The sequence below is a fragment of the Mandrillus leucophaeus genome, unplaced genomic scaffold (assembly GCF_000951045.1).
Source record: "Mandrillus leucophaeus isolate KB7577 unplaced genomic scaffold, Mleu.le_1.0 Scaffold383, whole genome shotgun sequence".
NCBI lineage: Eukaryota > Metazoa > Chordata > Mammalia > Primates > Cercopithecidae > Mandrillus > Mandrillus leucophaeus.
The window spans coordinates 2,138,680-2,158,316 of record NW_012104065.1 but is presented as its reverse complement, the minus strand read 5'-3'; the positions used below and the strand labels follow the sequence as shown (position 1 = coordinate 2,158,316).

The window sequence follows — 19,637 nt, the reverse complement described above, 5'->3', positions numbered from 1 at the left end:
TATTTTTAGTGTAAACTTGTACTCATATTTCATAGTCCACCTGAACCTCTCAAGTTCATATTAGAGGTGACTTGAATTTTTCATTTGGGTTTTTCTTTGCACTCAATATGTAGAGCTACCCTGTATAGTGTGGTAGCTGTTAGTCTGTATGTGGTTATTAGCATTTAAATTTAAACTAATTTATATACAATAAAACTTAAGTTTCTTAGTGGCACTAGCCATATTTCAAGTGCTCAACACTTGTGCTCAGCTACCGTATTGAGCGGTGCTAATACAATACATTTCTATTATTCTAAGAAGTTGTATTGGATTGTGCGAGAGCACTGATGGTTACGTAGCACATTCTGGTTACGTAGTAAATATTTGTTAAATGAATGAGTGAATGAATGAAGATTGGCAGTTGCCAATTAATGTTGAATGAATCTTGTTTGAATAATCATGTATAAAAGTTCTTTTAGTTTTTAATTAATCCATGTTGACATTTCCCCAGCCAACTTCAAAATACTGGATTTATCATTAGTAAAAGGAAAGTATATAATAGTGGTTAAAAGCACAACTTGTTGCTGATGTCATGGCCAAATTACCTTTACTTATAACTCTAATAAGTCTCAGATTCTCATTAAAGTAGGAATAAGAAGTTCTTATTACCTCTTAATAAGAAGTAAGATAATGCATGTAAAGTGCTTGCACAGTGGCTGACGCATTAAAATACTTAATAAATAAGCATTATTTTTACAATAATGAAAAAGTGAGATATGTCTAAATTTACCTCATTCATGGATGATTTCATGGTTATGAAGAACTTTACTGCTGGTTTTGAGAACTTCTCTTATAATCGCACATTTTTCAAAGGTAGTGCTATTCATAGTCAAAGCTTATATTTACTGACTTTTAAATATGAAATATAATAGGCTTAATTATTTTTTCACATTGGAATTAACTTTTTGTTCTTCCTGTATATTTTATGACTATGTAAGTAGGTAAACTCTCAAGAATACAGAAGAGAATTTCATACTACTTTTACCGGCGACTTGAATTTTAAAACTAACGCACAGGTATCTCTGCTTTTGTTTTGGAGTAGTTCACAAATAATTTGTTCCCAACTTATCAATTTATTTATTTATTTATTTATTTATTTATTTATTATTATTTTTTTTTTGAGACGGAGTCTCACTCTGTTCCCCAGGCTGGAGTGCAGTGGCGCGATCTCGGCTCACTGCAAGCTCCGCCTCCCGGGTTCACGCCATTCTCCTGCCTCAGCCTCCTGAGTAGCTGGGACTACCGGCGCCCGCCACCTCGCCCGGCTAGTAGTTTTTTGTCTTTTTTAGTAGAGACGGGGTTTCACCGTGTTAGCCAGGATGGTCTTGATCTTGTGACCTCGTGATCCACCCGTCTCGGCCTCCCAAAGTGCTGGGATTACAGGCTTCAGCCACCGCGCCCGGCCCAACTTATCAATTTAAATGGGCTTCTTTTTGGGAAAAACATTAATGAAAATGGATAAAGTAGTGGTTATTTACCTAAGGATGAATTCCACGTTTTATTTAGGCACCTAAATAATTTCTAGAAAAGCAATTAAAGCAAGAGCTTTTCATGAACAGTAATCTCTGATTTAACTGGGGATATTGCCTCACATCCATGCTTTATAGAGCATTGTTTTTTCTCTGGGATTTGAAAACAGAGTTTGCTGTTATAATAACAATAGGTAGTTAAACATATACTACCAAAATACCAGCTGACTTTGTCAAATGTAAATTTTTTGTGTGTGTTACTTTCACTCTGGTTGTTATGGTACCTTTATTTTTAGTGTAAACTTGTACTCATATTTCATAGTCCACCTGAACCTCTCAAGTTCATATTAGAGGTGACTTGAATTTTTCATTTGGGTTTTTCATTGACAAATATTTCGTAATGTTTAGACAATGAAAATATGCTACAGAAAAATGGCAGACTAACCATATACATTTGTTTCAGTTTTTGAAAAAATTTACTTTAAGTTCTGGGATACATGTGCTCAACATGCAGGTTTGTTACATAGGTATACATGTGCCATTGTGGTTTGCTGCCCCTATCAACACGTCACTTAGGTATCAAGCCCGGCATGCATTAGCTATTTGTCCTGATGCTCTCCCTCCTCTTGCCCCATCTCTATCTGATAGGCCTTGGTATTTTTTGCTTCCCTGTGTCCATGTGTTCTCATTGTTCAGTTCTCACTTATGAGTGAGAATATGCAGTGTTTGGTTTTCTGTTACTGTGTTAGTTTGCTGAGGATAATGGCTTCCAGCTTCATCCATGTCTCTGCAAAGGATATGATATCATTTGTTTTTATGGCTGCATAGTATTCCATGATAGTATATGCATTTATTTCACTTCCTCCAAATAAAATAACAGTAAAGGGATTTTTAAAATGCAGAAAGCCAGTGAGACAAAGGGACTCTGTAAAGCCTGTGGATAATTGTGATTAACCTAGAAGTCCTCAGATGCTGAAACCTAAGCTACTATTGAGAGACATTGAGAAACAACCTTATTTTCACTTCAGAACCTCCAACTGCCTCGACAGCCAGCGTGAGGCTGAGAATAGTAGGACGTATTAGTCATGTGTTTAAAGTGAACTTGGATCCCAGCTGCCTCCTCACACTCCAGTAAAACCAGTAGTTTATTCTGTGGAGAATGTGAACTAGAGGACTCGGTTGGGGATACCAAGGCACAGAGAGAGGGTGAAAGATGAAATGAAATGCTTACTAAACAGCAAGACACCCTGACTGACTTCTTCCACTTACTGCTGAAGTTTTGGCAGTCAGCTTTACATTCTCTAAACGTGGAACTGGAAGATACTTCCCTGGAGAACCTGACTGATCTATGCAAAAGACCTGTAGACACTGATGGTTGGGGTCTACAAACAGGACTGCTGTGCAGGGAAGCCCACTTGTTCACCAGCCCCACCCATATACACTGACTTTCTTGCCAGCTTTTTAGGGCTTCATCTTCAATATGAGTAATAACCAGTAATCACCTGATATTTAAAGCAATTCAGGAGCCAAAACAAACCTAGAGAAAACAAGGAAATTGTCATAAAGAGACAATGAAGGGAGAAGAAAACTTAAAAACATTATCGTGAATGTACTCAGAAAGATCAGAGAATATACTGTAATTAGAAAATAAGTATAGACACTATAAGAAAAGGAAGCTTTCTTTTTCTTATGTACTCCTGGAAAATGGAACTGATAGAAGAAATAAGAAACTCAAAATGTTTTTTGAAGATCAAAAAGAGGAAGCTACCCAGAAAGTAGAAAAACAAAAGAGAAAAACAAAAGAGAAAATACAAAAAGTAGAGACAAAAGTAGAAAAACAGAAGAGAAAATACAAAAGTAGAGATTTAGACCAGGAGGTCCTACTCTGAGCAATTGAATTTTTTAGAAAAAGAGATATATATATAGTAAGGAAAGTATGAAAGAAATAGCAAAAGAAAATTTCCTGGACTTTAAGAAAATGATGTTCAAGTTTGAAAAGGCCTATTGTGTTTCCAATATGCTGAATTTTTCAAAAAACACCCATACCAATGTATAGCACCGTAATATTTCAGAGCATCAGGGGTAAAAATGAAGATCCTAGACTCCAGACAGAAGAAAACAGACAGGCTCTATACAAAAAATCGGGAGTCAGAGTGGCCCCTAACATTCAGCAGGGGCCGTTGAAGACAGAACCACAATGGCTTCAAAATTCTGTGGCAAAACAAAAACAAAAACAAAACAAAAAACCTCTTAAAATCTACAATTTGAAACGAAGACAAACAGTCCATCATGTGTAAAGGTAGAATAAACACATTTTTTGTCATACGAAGTTTGAAAAATGTACTTTTCTAATACTCTTTCTCAGGAAGTTCCCTGAAGTATGTGCCGTACCAAAATATAAAAGAAAAAGCACGGAAAGAGGGAGGTCCAGGATCCAGGAAGCAAGGCTCCAAGACAGGAGGAAGATGAAGGGGATACACAGGGCGGTGAGGAATGTGGATCCATGATGAAAGCTGTTCGGACCTTAGAGAGTAATCAGTTCGAGTGGAGCAGTCATATATCTGGGAAAGAAGCCTGCAGAAAGACAGAAATGTTAGAGTAATGATAGAATGGGTAGTGCTTCAGTGTATTGAAAGGAGGGCTCCACTTCTGGTGGTGTAAAGTAATAAAATTAATGAGGGGGACATAGGAACACTAAGAGTTGGGGGGGCGGAGATAATTATTAACAAATAGAAGACAAATGTAAAAAATGGAAGGGTATTCTTAGTATACTGTGAATAGCATTTACATAGATACAATAAATAAACACTGAACTTTAGTCTCACAAAAATGTGGTGTATCTGTAATTCGTCCTCTGTGATATGATTCTCACTTCATCTCCAACCTCATCCCTCATAACTTCCTACCAAACTGCTGACAGTTTCCTAAGTGTCCAAAGCCATCTCCTGCCTTTGCTCTTCTCTTTTGCCTTCTGGCTTAGCTCCTGCATCACAGCCTGTGAAGGAAGGCAGTTAGGAACTGAATATCTCCCGCTTCCAGCCCTAGGCACAGGCCTTGCATACTGACCTTCTGCCTGCCACACCGTACTATAAATGATCTTTTGGATGTCTCTCTGCCCCATTATACTATACATTTCTAAAAGTCATTATCTTTCTTTCTTTTTTGTTATTTTTTTTTATTATTGGTAGAACTGGGACCTTACTTTGTCGACCAGGCTGGTCTCAAATTCCCGGCCTCAAGCAATACCCCCACCTTGACTTCCCAAAGTGTTGGGATTATAGGCATAGTAAACCACTGTGCCCGGCCTCTCTTGCCTTTTTTGGTCTAGTCATTCTTTGAGGGAGATTGTATCCTCTAGATCTACCCCTAATCTAGTTGCCCTTGAACTTCATACTTTGCTGTCTTCTATTGCCTATAATGTGATCTTTTCTTAAAGATGCTTTTTTTCCCCCCTAAAATTTCTTTATAAGCAGGAAAGCTTCAAGGGAAGTTTGTCCTAGGTTTTCTGTGAGTTGGATGAGGTGCTAGAGATTTGTTTTCTGAGTAGGATTACCTACTGACAATCTGGTTTTTTTTTTTTTTTAATATATTCAGCAAGTATAGACAGTTAGTGGAACTGACTTTTTTGTTTGGTCTTGACTCTTCTTTGTTGCATCACTTTCTAGCAGCCTATTAGGACTTCCTCTATTCTGGAAGATAAATGAAAAATAGTATTTTGAAAAGAGTACATTTTTATCTTTGTGGACAAAATGTTAAGAGGCATAGGATAATAAGAAGAAGGAACAGTTAAGAATTGAGGGTTTTACCTTACCTGCTTAGTCATGAACTTTTCATAGACTTAAAAAGTTATACATGTTGCTCTTGATACAGTCTGATACCTAGAAAAGTAAACAAAGTATTCTGTTAGAAAGCAATTACCTTCCCCCATATAATCATTCTGCTGGCCATTGGATCTGTAAAACCATGTATTGCTAAAATAGAACAGACAAATTGAAACAATGGATAATCCTTGATAAGATATAATACCTCTGTGTTCTCTTATCAAAACAATCAATGTTAGAATATTATGGCAGGCAGGAGGAGAGGAAGTTGAGATAAGAAATAGTGACTGTCAATAAAATATATGAGAAGTATTTTGGGGGTAGTGTAAGTATATGCATTATAATACACTAGAAAGAGTTATTTAACCTTTACAAAAATAGAATTCGTATGCTTTTTAAAAAAGTCCTGTGTGGTTTAACAATTAAGTTTTTACTTGTAGTACTATCCGGGAAATGTATTTATGATCTAGAAAAGTGGGATGAATTCAGTACAGCAGTTGCCTAAAGGTACCATTTTCCACTTTGTAGGTTGTAAGCATTTATAAAGATATATTGTACATTTTAGAAAGGATTGATCCTCTTAAGGAGCTGTACAGAAATGCAGTGAGTCACCTGCAGTATTTTGTTTGCTGCTTAATGTCCTTTGCTCTAGATGATGCAGAGGAAGGTAATCATGTGGTGACAGGGTGGTTAAATATTAAAATATTATATCTCATCTGTGGGTTATAGCTCTTCTCGCTGTACCTGTAATGTTTTACGATTTACTATTTTTAGAGGCCATTTAATACGCCAGAATGGAATTTGAATTCAGGCGTTTCAGTCTCATTAAAGATGATATTACCAACGTTTCTCCTCTCCTGGTCCACCTCCTTCCCCCACCCCCAGCCTCTGCCAACTACCATCCTACTTTCTATTTCCGTGAATACAACTTTTTTACATTCTGCGTATAAGTGAAATCTCTGTGCCTGGCTTAATTCACTTAACAACGGGTACACAGTTTCAGTTAGGAGGAATAAGTTCTGGTGACCAATTGCACAGCGTAGTGACTGTAGTTAATACTAATGTTTTGTATATTTCAAAACAGCTAACAGAGAGGTTTAAAATGTTCTTACCACAAAGAAATGATAAATATTTGAGGTGTTGGATATGCTAATTAACCTGATTTAATCATTTCATAGTTATACATGTATCAAAACACCACATTGTACGCTATAAATATATACTATTATTTGTCAATTAAAAACCAAACAAAACTTTTTTAAAAGATGTTTTTAGAGTATGTTTTTCCATCTACCCACCCAGCTGGTTTATGTCAGGCCCTGGTAAGTCTTTATCTGTTTGCTTTTGTAAAGTATGTTGAACTGTACTAATTTAGCATGTGGTGCTATTATGGAAAAAGGATATTTAGCATTAAAAATATATTTAATCCTAGTTTTCTCAGTAAATACTCTTCCTTTCCAAAAACTAGCATTTTTAATACCTTATTTTAAGAAATGTTGATTAGAATAAAGAATATAATTGCACATAGAGTGAATAAAACTGAAAACTTTTGGCAGGCACACAGTGGTCAAACTATCACACAATGGTGTAACTTATTGAAAAAAAAAGGAATATAAGTCAGTCAGATCAGAGTTTTAGTTCTGCTTCTAATTTTAGCTTCTTGTGTTACTGAAACAAGAAAAGTTCCTTTGTCCCCCTCGCAGGGCATGCAATGCGGGTGTGGCTTATTGCTTCAGTGCCTGCTGCTCAGACCTCTAGGGGAGCATGCAGAGGACAGGCTGTGAGGTTCCAACCCCACAGTAGTGTCTCGGGGTGAATGTTTACAGATGAAGCCCCAGTGGGCATGTGTTACAGGGTGCTCTTTTAGTTTTGCTGTCTATAGACGGCTTGTGTTAACCAGCTCAATTAGACCCTCTACCTTATTGCAAGGACGGGGCTTTCTGTATCCTGGGGTTATTGCCTTGGTGTACCAGAAGAATCGATTCACATGTTGGCTTGGAGAATGAGTGCAGGGTTTTATTTAGTGGAGGTAGCTCTCAGCAGATGAGGGAAGCCAGAAGGGAGATAGTTTTCCCCTGGAGTCCGGCTGCTCAGTAGCCTGGGATCTCCTCAGACTGCTCCAGCCAAAATCCAAACTCCGGATCATTCTGCTGGTCAGTGGCCTGCAGCATGCTGGTGCCTGTCGGGGTGTTCCTCTGCCGATGTGTCCCTCTCAATGTCCAGCTGCTTATGTGTCTGCCTGCTAGGTTCTCAGGGTTTTTATAGGCACAGGATGGGGGCATGGCAGGCCAGGGTGGTCTTGGGAAATGCCACATTTGGGCAGGAAAACAAAAATGCCTGTCCTCATCTAGGTCCATGGGGGTGGAGCCCTAACCAGTGACCACGCCTTCCTCTACCCAGCACTTCCCTTCTCCCCTTCTGTATTATTTAAAGGGACCACTCCCTTCCCTTCCGTATCATTACCACTTAGGCGAATGACTTAACCGCCTTGAGGCTGTCATCTCACCCACAAATAGAGCCAATAACTAGCCGATAATGTTTTAAGGATAAAGTGAGGTGATATTTGTAAAATGTCATATGAAGTGGGGGCTCATTAAATGTTTTCCTTCGGTTTCTCCTTTGCGTTCTCTTCTGCCTAGGATTTTACCTTAGATGCAAATAAGACATTATTTTCAGTCATTCATGGCACTATATGATTTTAAGTTTCAAAATGCCACACAGATGGCAATCTCTTTGTTTCAATTTCTTCATCTATAAAATGAGAATGAAGAATAGTACCTCCTTCAAAAACTAATGTGAAGATTAAGTAAGGCAATAGAATGCATTTAGCATGATACCCGATGCAGGGTTAAAACTCAATAAATAGAAGTGATTCTTTTTAAAATTAGCATAGTTTCCCAAGTCGGTAAAATATCAACAATATTTTGAACTGAGATATTAGTAATTTCCACGTATAGTATAGCATCCAATAGTACATGTGTGCTCATGATGTCATCATAGCAACTCAGGGAATAGACAAGAATTGGAGGGAAATACAATAGTAGTATTCGGATATGTCTATGGCTCTTTTCTGTGTTAGGCCTTCCTATGAAATCCATCACAATAGCAAACATAATTAGTGCTAAAGTAGTTCTTTCTAAAGTTGCATATTACATTTTGTTATAAGTAGTTTTCTTCAGCCACTTGTTAAGCAAACAACATTCTGATTTGATCATAGACTTTTCCTAAAATTATGTTCTAATTTATAAACTTAAGAATTTTGTCATAAAGAAAGAGGAACTAAGTTAACTGTTTTAAGTGATTTTATTGTGTTGATTTAAAGGCATAAAACTGCTCCATTTACACTGATACTGGTCTTGAGAAAATACTATTCTTCTATATGGCCTAGAAATTATAGTAATACCTTCACAGGCATTAACCACATTATTGTTACAAGAGCTTAATATCCTTATTAGTTATTTGAGTTTATTCACACATAAAAATTCTTTGTTACTCGATATTTGAACAAATAGCATAGAAAAATACATGGTGCCATCTTTACCAATGGTACTGGTAAGAGATATTAAAACGTGATTGCTCTAGAAGACACTGCAGGAGACAGAATGTGTGATGATTTAAGAGGTTTAAAGAAGATTTTTTAAAATATGTTTTAAGCAAAATCATTGGTAGACAGTGTCACAAAGTATTGGTAGAAATTAAGTTTCACTGATCTTTTAGTTAAAATCCTGAGTAATGATAGTGCCCCCTCCCACTTGCTTGTAACTTAGACTGGGAGACATCAATTAAATTAAATTGAAACCTAGACAGAAATGTTTCAATGTCATATCCAAACACACTTCTGTAGATAAAAAACATCTGTGATATTTTCTGAGAACACAAGTCATTTGAAGGACAGTTAAATATGCTGAGAGTTACTAATTATATGACAGCAAGATGGGGTAGGTAGTTTTAACATTGAGTCATGTCTGCCAATTTGAAAATTGATACTAGATGCAAGCAAGAGTAAAGAAAAGGAATCTAAAACTTATATTTGAGAATCTTAAAACTTTCTAATACAAATTTAATTTGCTGAGTTAGCCTTAAAGCCTTATTTCTTCTTAAAGTCATTTTTTATACATTCCACTTCCTTTCTTTTTGAAAATTATAGTGTGTTACATTTTTGATGCACTTAACTTAGATCTTAAATGTATCATTTGTATCCGTCTAATTGCCAAAGAATTTTGTTTTCTGTAGAAAATAAAGATAAAATCATAGTAACTACGACTTACTAAAAGTGTTTTCATAAGGAAATTGATGCTGTTACTTAAAATCAAATATAGCTGACCCTTGAGCAAACACAGGAATTAGGGGTGCTGACCCCCACTCAGTCGAAAATCTGTGTATAACTTCGATTCCTCTAAAACGTATACTAATAGCCTACTGTCTACCTAAGATAATGTAAACAGTGATTAACATATTTTGTATATGTATTATATTTTCTAAAATAAAGTAAGCTGGAGAAAATAAAATCTTAAGGAAGAGAAAATATGTTCACTATTCATGAGCTAGAAGTGGATCATCATGAAGGTCTTCATCCTTGTTGTCTTCATGTTGAGTAGGCTGAGGGAGAGGAAGTGGAGGGGTCGATTTTGCTGTCTCAGGACAGCAGAAGTGGAGGAAAATTTGCTTATAAGTGGACTCTGCAGTCCCACCTTCTGATGTTCAAGAGCCAACTGTAGATGGTAGCTATGATGATGGCGTTAGTGTATACTTTCAGTAGAATTATGTAGTTAGTGTGATTAACTGCATTTGTGAATCTTTAAACTTAAAAGTGATTAAAAAAAAAAAACCTTTATCTCCTTAGGTTGCTTTAACAGTGTATAAAAATAGACACTTAATTTTTCAGTTAGAGTTGATCATTATTTTTAATTGTGTATATGGCATATATGGGTATAAACTGGATATGTCTTAAAAGCCTAATGGAAAAAAAGACAAACATTTGTGATTGTTTCTTTTGCATGGTATACACTGCAATTGCTCACATTGGACATTTGAAAGCCTCCATATTTACCGCATAAGCCACCGTGATAAGTGAACCTGTGATTGCCAAATGACAAAATGTTTCTATATTTAAAATTCAATTTAGCAAATTGACATTTTCTATCCCCTTTTCTAATGTTCTCTTATTCTAACAGATCACTATTTTGAAACAAAACAGAGACCATGCATTTATTTGATTGTCTTGAACAATTAAACATGAAAAGATGAGATGCTGTGGCTATCACTTTTCATTAAAACCAGCTGCTGTGGTTTTAAAATGCAAACCAGATCAAAATCAGCACAAACCCTGGGGGTTTAATTTATATACTGAATGAAGCAGCTTGCTTTGAAAGAACACTTCCTTTTTTTCAGTTTTGGAAGGAACTTGCACATCTGTCTCCTTTCATCTTTACACTAGCACTGTGAGCTGAGAAGACGAAGAATTATCTCTGTTTTACTCACGAGAACATTGAGACAGAGGCTTAACTGACTTTCCTAGCCCAATTAGTGCCAGGAATAGTGTTAAAATTCCAAACTATCTCTAGTTCCATAATGTTATTCCAGGCCTCTGTTCTGGCCCAAATTATAGAACGTAGCAATGATGTGCTGTAGTTGGATCCTTTAGGCTTATGAGAGCCAATTGTGAAGGATTTAGGAATTTCGTAAGCTGCTGTTAAACCACTGACTGCTTGAAATTGGCCATGGTGGGAATATTTATACCATGGAAATCAATAAGCACTACAAATCAGGCCCTCTGCCTTGTCCCACCCTGAGAATTGGTTTACCAGCACACCACTGATGGTATCTAAGCATAAACTGAAGAAGGAAAACAACAAAAATGGAGCACAGCAATGTAACATACGTGTAATTTTATAAGTACAGTGCATGTACAGGGCAGAAGCCAATCTTTCTTTGCTTCTTAATTTATAAACGTGCTTTTAAGCAGTGGATAGGGAAGCTTGAATTAAATTCCAGTGTTTTGAGGGCCATTCTTATCCATTTTTAAAGAACTAGGTCAAGTCCCAGTCCTTCCAGAAAGTAAAGACAGTCTTCATGGCCTTTTCCCTGTCCGAACTTCTAACAGATTTAAAATAGAGCTACATACATTGGGACTTAATTCCTTACTATTTGTTTTACGTGAATTAACTTTGTTTCCCTAAGAACACAATAAACTCTTTGAAGAGTGGAACGTGAATTTCCTTCTTTCTTTCTTTGAATAAATATTTAATGAACACCTATTCTGTGCCTGGTACCCTTCTTCTTGTTTGAAAAGCAGAAGTCATCAAACAAAAATTCATGCCTTTTGGGGGCTAAGAGTTTAGTGAAGAGTCAAGTATTAATTTAAGTAAAGGAAAAGTTATGAATGTGATAAATGCTTTGAAAAATTGTTTATAGTGTGGAGAGTGTCTGATAGTGGGATCTTATCTATTCAGGAAGGTCAGTAAAATCTTCCCCTGAGGACACTGTGATTGAAGTGAGACCTGAAGAATGAGAAAGAATTAACTCAAAGTGACCACATCTTGCATATTATTTCTTTATGTAGGCTTTCTATGCTCTTCCAATCTGAGTTAAGTTCCCTTATTATATGCATCCATGTTATGATGAATGTTCCCTTTGTAATAATATTAATAAGTACAACTGAAAATTTTATATTTATTCATTATCTGTTTCCCCCCACTAGACTGTAGGCCTATAGTTGGGACCATGTCCGTTTGGTTCACTTTGGTGGTCCTAATATCCATCGCAGGACCTGAAACTTCATAATCAGTATTTGTTCATGCTTTCACCCCCTTGGCCCACAAAGCTGGGTTGTGTCCTGCCTAATTCACAGTTATTGAGAGGACATAGTAATATAATATATTTGAAAAGACAAAAGTCAGAAAAATAAGACAGAATCCAGGATAGCTTAGTGACACAAAACCCGGACAGGACCAAATATCCAGGAGTGAATAGAAATAAATTGGGTACAGCAATGTTGTCGAGAAGAAAGAAAAGGCCATTCCATTTGATAATGAGGAAATTTTACTCATTATTTGTCTTGTTTGAAGTAAGTTTGTTCAATCTGTAAAATAGATTTAAAAATGATTTTTGAGGTTAAACATCTGGTATTGATTTTTAAAGTTATTTTCTTGTGAAAAGTAAAAGAAGCGTGTGAATGAAAACTTTCTTGAGAAAAGATATATCCATGTGCATTTGTGCATTTGACAAAGCACATGTTGTCAAATGTGCTTTGAAGGAAAGAAGAAATAAAAGAAGGAAGGGAGGAAAGAAAACCACTTGTAGGCAAAAAGACTGCAAAGTAACTGTTACCTGGTTGTTAATGATAGGACTCTGGGTGATACTTTTTGCTTTTGTACTTTTCTGTATTTCTCAACTTTTAAAATTAAATGAGTTTCTATTACTTTTATAATGGAACAGTAAACAAAATAACATCTCATAAAAGTGATAGTTGATTATGAGTTTGGGCAGAATGTAGAATTATGTCTGTATGCTTTGAGGACTCAGAACTATATTTTAGATTTTTCTTTTGTTCACCTAAATTTGCTTACAATTTTAACATATTAATTTTAAATGCCGGTTGGATCTTTGTTTAAATGTTCATCTATACCTCTGGGGCCTGAGCTCTTTGAGGGTGGAGATCTTTATCTTTGTATTTCTACTATAATTCCTGCAGCAACACATATTTGTTGAATGAATAAGTTTTGAAACTGAGATGTCTTGACCTTTTTATTGCCTTTAATCTATGTGTCTTCCTTTTTTTAGAACACACGAGTGAAAGACACAATGAATGGTCATATTTCTAATCATCCCAGTAGTTTTGGAATGTACTCATCTCAGATGAAGTAAGTTGAAAGGGTTTATATTTAATATGTTCTGGGGGGATTTGATTTGGTGATTTTAATTGTTGTATATTTTTAGTGAAAAGATTACTTTTATTTTGTTGTGTAGTTCAGTAGTTCATTCCTTATTAATATGTAATAGCTTTGTTACAATACATGTTATCATTGAAAGTTTACTATGTCTGATCAGAATAAGATGGTAAAGCAAATAGCCTCATGATAATGATATTGATCTCACACTTGGAAGATGTTTCATTCTAGTACTTTATGTATTATTGCTTTTCATGGAGGAATATATAATCTATTTCAAAACTTTGAATTTCTGTGGTGCATTCTGTTATTGTTATTTGTAAAATATTGGCATTTCAGAAGGGTTAAATGTCATTTAGTATAAACTAATCAAATTATTTACCATTGCATAAAACTAGAAAAGATCAGGCAAACTAACAAAATAATTCCAGTGGGTCCAGGTATAACTTGAAATCATAACCCTGACTTAATCTTATATATTACAATTAATGTTACTGTTTGACATCGGCCATTGTGATATATATTTTACTCATCATTTTTTCATAACAAGTAATATTTACTGTTTCGAGAGAATATAATAAAATGTAATTCTGAATCATGATGCTGAAAGCCCTCAATTTGCCATGGCTTTTGTCTATTCTGGAAATGTTACATTAATGGCATCTTTCCACAGACACTGTGCTATTTCTTGAGTCAGTTCCACATACCTTTTCCTCACTTGATTCTCTGCCTGTTTATAGAGCTTCTTTCCATTCATTTAGATTCTGCTTGTATCAATACGGTAGTAAAGTTTTCTTAGATATGTTGATAAAGAGTTAGCCCTTCTTTGATTTTACATGTCATATCTATTAGTTTTACCTAGATATCACATTCTATTATAATTATTTTATGTACTTGTTTTATTGACAGCACCCTCTTTCCCCCTCTCATACTCCTCATTCTTCTAGGTTTGGGGTCTTAAAAAATGTTTACTGAAAAGATGAATAAAATTCAAATAAAGCACTATTTATTTCACATAGCATATTAGTAACAAGAGGTTAGATAGCCCCCTGCATAGCTGGGATTACAGGTGCCTGCCACCATGCCTAGCTAATTTTTTTTCTTTTTTTGTTTTTGAGACAGAGTCTTGCTCTGTCGCAGGCTGGAGTGCAGTGGTACCATCTCGGCTCACTGCAACTTCCACCTCCTGGGTTCAAGCGATTCTTCTGCTTCAGCCTCCCAAGTAGCTGGAACTACAGGCATGCGCCACCACTCCCAGCTAATTTTGTATTTTCAGTAGAGTCCGGGCTTCTCCATGTTGGTCAGGTTGGTCACGAACTCCTGACCTCGGGTGATCTGCCCACTTCGGCCTCCCAAAGTGCTGGGATTACAGGCGTGAGCCACCGTACCCGGCCATCAGTATGTTCTTTTAAACACATGGTGATTATAGTGCATTGGAATTTTTGTTTTCTAGTTGAGCTTCTATTACTTATATTGGACTCGAACCCAACACAATGACCTTTTTTTTTAAAAATTTATTACAGTGGCTACGGATCATCACCTACCTTTTCCCAGATGGACAGAGAACATGGTTCAAAAACAAGTGCGAAGGCCCTTTATGGTAGGTTTATTTGATAGGGTATAATTCTGTTTCTAACCACTTTTTACAAATTACATTTTCAAACTCATGGTTTGAACCCACACACTTAATATTGTTTGGAATGAGGTGGTGACAGCTAAATAAGGATTATTTTAAAGAAGAGTTTTTATAAAAACTACCAAAGCTATGAACTCTGCTTTCTGTTATACATTTTAGAACTACAGATGAAATGTATCGCAGTGCTTTCAGAAGTCCTATGCATGGCACCAATGCCCTAGGTGGCTTTTCCCGTTTACTACTTGTAATAATGTTTGTTGATCTTTGTGACTGATCTAGTTGGTGGTGGGCTGACAGGTGACAGAACTTCTTCCTCATAGCTCTTGAATTTTGGGGGGTATTATTACAGTATGTCTAACAGCTGTTATATAATTTCTTTATGCACTGCAAAATAATTACGCATTTTCCCTGATCTTACTCTCAGCGCCCTCTCTGAATTGTCTCACATATACATACTATGTTTTTACACTTCAGATATAAAATGGAAGTCATAAGTAACAAAAAGTCGAGGACTCCTGAAATTTACCACATATGTTTAGGATGGCATGTATTTGTATAGGGTCTGGATGGCCACTAACAATAAAGAATGAGAATAATACTCAGGTTAATAGCAAAGACTCTGGAACCAGACTTCCTAGGTTCAAATTCAGTTATTTATTATCTGAATGATCTCGGGCAAATTAATTTACCTGTATGTGCCTAATTTTGCTTATCTGTGTAATGAGGGTATCTCATAGGGTTGAAATGAGCGTTAAATAAGTTAGTACATGCAAAATACTTCGAACTGTTCCTGGCAAGCAGAAAATGCTGTATGTGTTTGCTATTATTATTGTTGATATTATTGTTATTATGTACTATAGGAACCAACAGCATTTTCTAAATTGTGGAATTCTTTTTTACATTATCTAGATCTACAGCTTCTTGGCTGTTGTAAGAATAAACAACTCTAAGGTTTTGTGATTGTTTTTCTACCTATAGTTTTAGTGAATTGGCATTATCACTGAAATCAGACCTTCATAAAATGGATTTAATACCATACATGCCTATACTTTTTATAGCCTTATTAATCTGATTATTGTTGCTTTCAGTTTATTAAGTATTGTGACATTCTTACCGTGGTCTACTAGCTATGAATTGTAGATCTAGAGAATGTATTCAATAAATATTTTGTCATTAATATGTGTACAGAACAGGACCAAAAATATATGACCCCTGACTTTAAGGGACTTATAGTCTGGAGAATAACTTGAAGATAACAGGAAAAATATTTTTTTGATAAGAATAAAATATATCCTTTCAGCCTTTCATTTGAAGACAGATATTTATTAAGTACAGTATTTATTAAGTATGTTATGCCATGATCTTCATAGTCTTTATTTCTGTGTACTTTCATTCATTTCAAAGATGACTAAGAGATGGCTGTTGCCTGTGTGCCATTTTGGTGGGATAGACTAGTAAACACATTGTTATAATAAAGGGCTAAATGTGCTTAGATGGTAGTGTGTATGAGGTGCAATGGTGAGGGTTGGTCAGAAAGGATTTAATGGGGGAATTGAGCCTTGAGCTGAGCTGTGAAAGCTATATTGTGTTCTTCGGCATTTCAGGGGCCAGAGGATGCTACAGACAGTATGAAACCCTTTTAAGCGGGACTGTCAAGGCTGTGAAGGTGGCCCATATTTGTTTTGTTCACTTCAGGATTCCCTGTGCTTATTGGCATAGTGGCTAATATATAATTTATGCTCAGAAATACTTGCAGAATGAGTGTAATGAATTAATGAGATGCAAGCAATTTGGTGTTAACTGGAGAGTGCATGGTGGTGCATTGGGAAATAAGATTGAAAAAGTGAACATAGACCACATTGGGAAGAATTATACTAAGGAATTTAGGCATTGTTTACAATGAATGAGCAGCCTTTGATGTGTTTTAACCAGGATAGTAATAGGTCAGAGTTGCTCTGGCTCACTCTGGTAGTAATATCGAGGATGAATTTGATGACTATGCATGGAAATAAGTGAATCAGAGATATAAGTAATATGGCAAATTAGACACCTAATAATAGCCTAAAGATTTTAATAAGGAGAAAGAGTATTAATCCTCTCACAAATACCACAGATCTAAAATCTAATTTCAGAGAGCTAAGAAAGAAATAAGAATAGAATATAGAACTCACCTGTAAATTTTAATGTTTATATTGTATTAGAAGCAACTGTATAAAATCTTAGATCCAAGGATTGAAAACTCTTACTTTTATTTTATTTTATTTTTTTTTTTGGAGACAGAGTCTCGCTTTGTTGCCCAGGCTGGAGTGCATTGGCATGATATCGGCTCACTGCAATCTCTGCCTCCTGGGTTCAAGCAATTCTCTTGCCTCAGCATCCAGAGTAGCAGGGACTATAGACCCGTGCCACCACATCTGGCTAATTTTTATATTTCTAGTAGAGACGGGGTTGCTCACGCCTGTGATCCCAGCACTTCGGGAGGCCAGGGTGGGTGGATTACTTGAGGTCAGGAGTTTGAGACCAGCCTGGAAAATCATTAGCTTTTAAGCAGTAAATTTTATTTCCCTCCTTTTACATATAAAGCAAAGTGAGGCCTCCTTTTCAAGTTAGATGATTGTCAAAGTCACATAACTTAGAACTTGATTACAATGTAACAATTTTGTAGACTATAATGAAAATGAACAGTGTATACGTAAAACGAGATAGAAAGAAATGGATAGAAAGGGGCAAATCCAAGAAGCATTTATAGGGAGGAAATAAGTCTTAGCAATGGATTGGGCTTAGAAGTAGATGGCTTTAAGTTGCAGATGTGGTTTCTTTCCTCTTTGTTTCTAATACCCACCACTGTCTCTCAACACACTGCACAAAGACATACACATAGTTACCTTCCCTCTGAGAGTTCTCAGAAAAAGCCTATGGAATGAATGGACAGATGGATGAATGACAAGGGAGAAATATGTTCATGTTTTGAAGATAGCTTTGCAATAAACAGATTCTAGTTGAAGTTTTTTTTAGGTAGCTTTGGGAATGTTTAGCATCCCAGTCTGCATAGTTTTAACTTATATATAGCGTCTATTGTCACATGCTAGAAGTACGCATATTATAACAACATGAAAAAGAGACAGGCTTGAGACCCGGCCACATGGAAAAGGCAGTCCTAAATATTCAGAAGGGAGATGAATCTGAATGATTTAGTGTAAAGGTAAGGAATGCAGCCCCCGAGTTTCACAGCACATAAGCTAATGTGCACACACACGATCCTTTGTCACCCAGAAGAGATTATATGTATCTTCAAAACATGAACATATTTCTCCCTTGTCATTCATCCATCTGTCCATTCATTCCACAGGCATTTTCTGAGAACTCTCAGAGGGAAGGCACTATTTGTGTGTTTTGTGTGGTGTGTTGAGAGACAGTGGTGGGTATTACACAAAGAGGAAGGAAACCACATCTGCAACTTAAACAGTGTGTGCTGGCAGTGTCTCTTCTTAACTGGAAATTTAGTAAAGAGATTTGTGATATAGTTTGTTTTCTCACAGTTTATGCATCTTATGTAAAATTTATCCTTTTACAATTTTAAATGAGTTGAAATCATCTTCCAAGAATTAATTTGCCTTCATGAACATCTTTGTAATAGGAGGATACTGTCCTGTGCACTGGAACATGAATGTTCACACTGTTTTTTACGCACTGACCACAGTCTAGCTACTCTATCTGAAGTTTCATGTAGAGTTTTTCATGAGAACACTTTTCAGGTCTGACACCATAACGGGCCACCCGGATTGCTTCCACTGAATGTGCTCAGAAAGGCAGCAGGGGTTTTGGAGGCCAGAGGATCTGAATCATGGTACTGCTACCAAATGGCTGCTGTTTTGCACAAATGATTGACCCCAGTTTCCTCATGTATAAAATAAGAACGATAATAACTCTGTGGTAAGTTTATATGAGAAAACAGAAGTAATGACGCCATCATGGAAATGGGGAGTGGTATTGAAGAGTCACTTTCTGTCCTGGGTCCTCAGATTCATCAAGATTCTCAAATTTAATATTTTGATATTACCTCCAAATGTTAGACAATTCATTATAGTGATATTTTGACAGAATCAAGAGGTGACTTTCATTATATATTTTAAAACTTATATTCCATATTCACTCCCTATAATGTTCTAGAAATATTTTTTATAAGTGGTATAAATGTATTGTGAACTATGCTTGTATATGACAATAAATTTGCTTATTTGAGAACATATTAATTTATTCAAGGAAAATAGTGAAAATATGTAGCAATTTTAATAACTCGATTTTGACATTTTTAAATTATCATACAAGAAATTTTAGAGCCAGCATATGAAAGACTCTGCATCATTATCGTCCCTGACACCGTAACACTTCCTTAGGAAGATAAATGTTAATTTCTCTCTCCTCCAGTTATCTCATAACAGTAACATTTTATTTAGCTACTGTTATCAGAATACTGGAAATTTTATAATTTTTTTCCAGCTAGGCTGTCTGTCAAAGCCTTTAAGCACTAAAATTTAAAATTGTTCTTAAGGGAAATACCTGGAAAGTATATTAAATACTCCCTTCCCTTGGGTCTGGCAGCGGTTAGTGCCAGATCTTCTTGGTACATGATCTTCTTGGTGACAAAGGATCATGTGTGTGCACATTAGCTTATGCACTGTGAAACTCAGGGGCTGCATTCCTTACCTTCACACCAAATCATTCGGATTCATCTCCCTTTTGAATATTTAGGGCTGCTTTTTCCATGTGACTGGGTCTCAAG

The 19,637-nt window shown here is 36.1% G+C and overlaps 1 protein-coding gene across 2 annotated transcripts in view; it reads left to right on the top strand.

The window, feature by feature from the left end:
• EPS8 (epidermal growth factor receptor pathway substrate 8) overlaps positions 1-19,637 on the top strand; it is a 286,550-nt gene that overhangs the window by 208,200 nt on the left and 58,713 nt on the right. For both annotated transcript variants that reach the window (XM_011990822.1, XM_011990823.1), the window contains exons 2-3: positions 13,112-13,191; positions 14,742-14,818. In XM_011990822.1, coding sequence (XP_011846212.1) covers positions 13,112-13,191; positions 14,742-14,818 — 157 coding nt within the window. The remainder of the gene's footprint in view (positions 1-13,111; positions 13,192-14,741; positions 14,819-19,637) is intronic.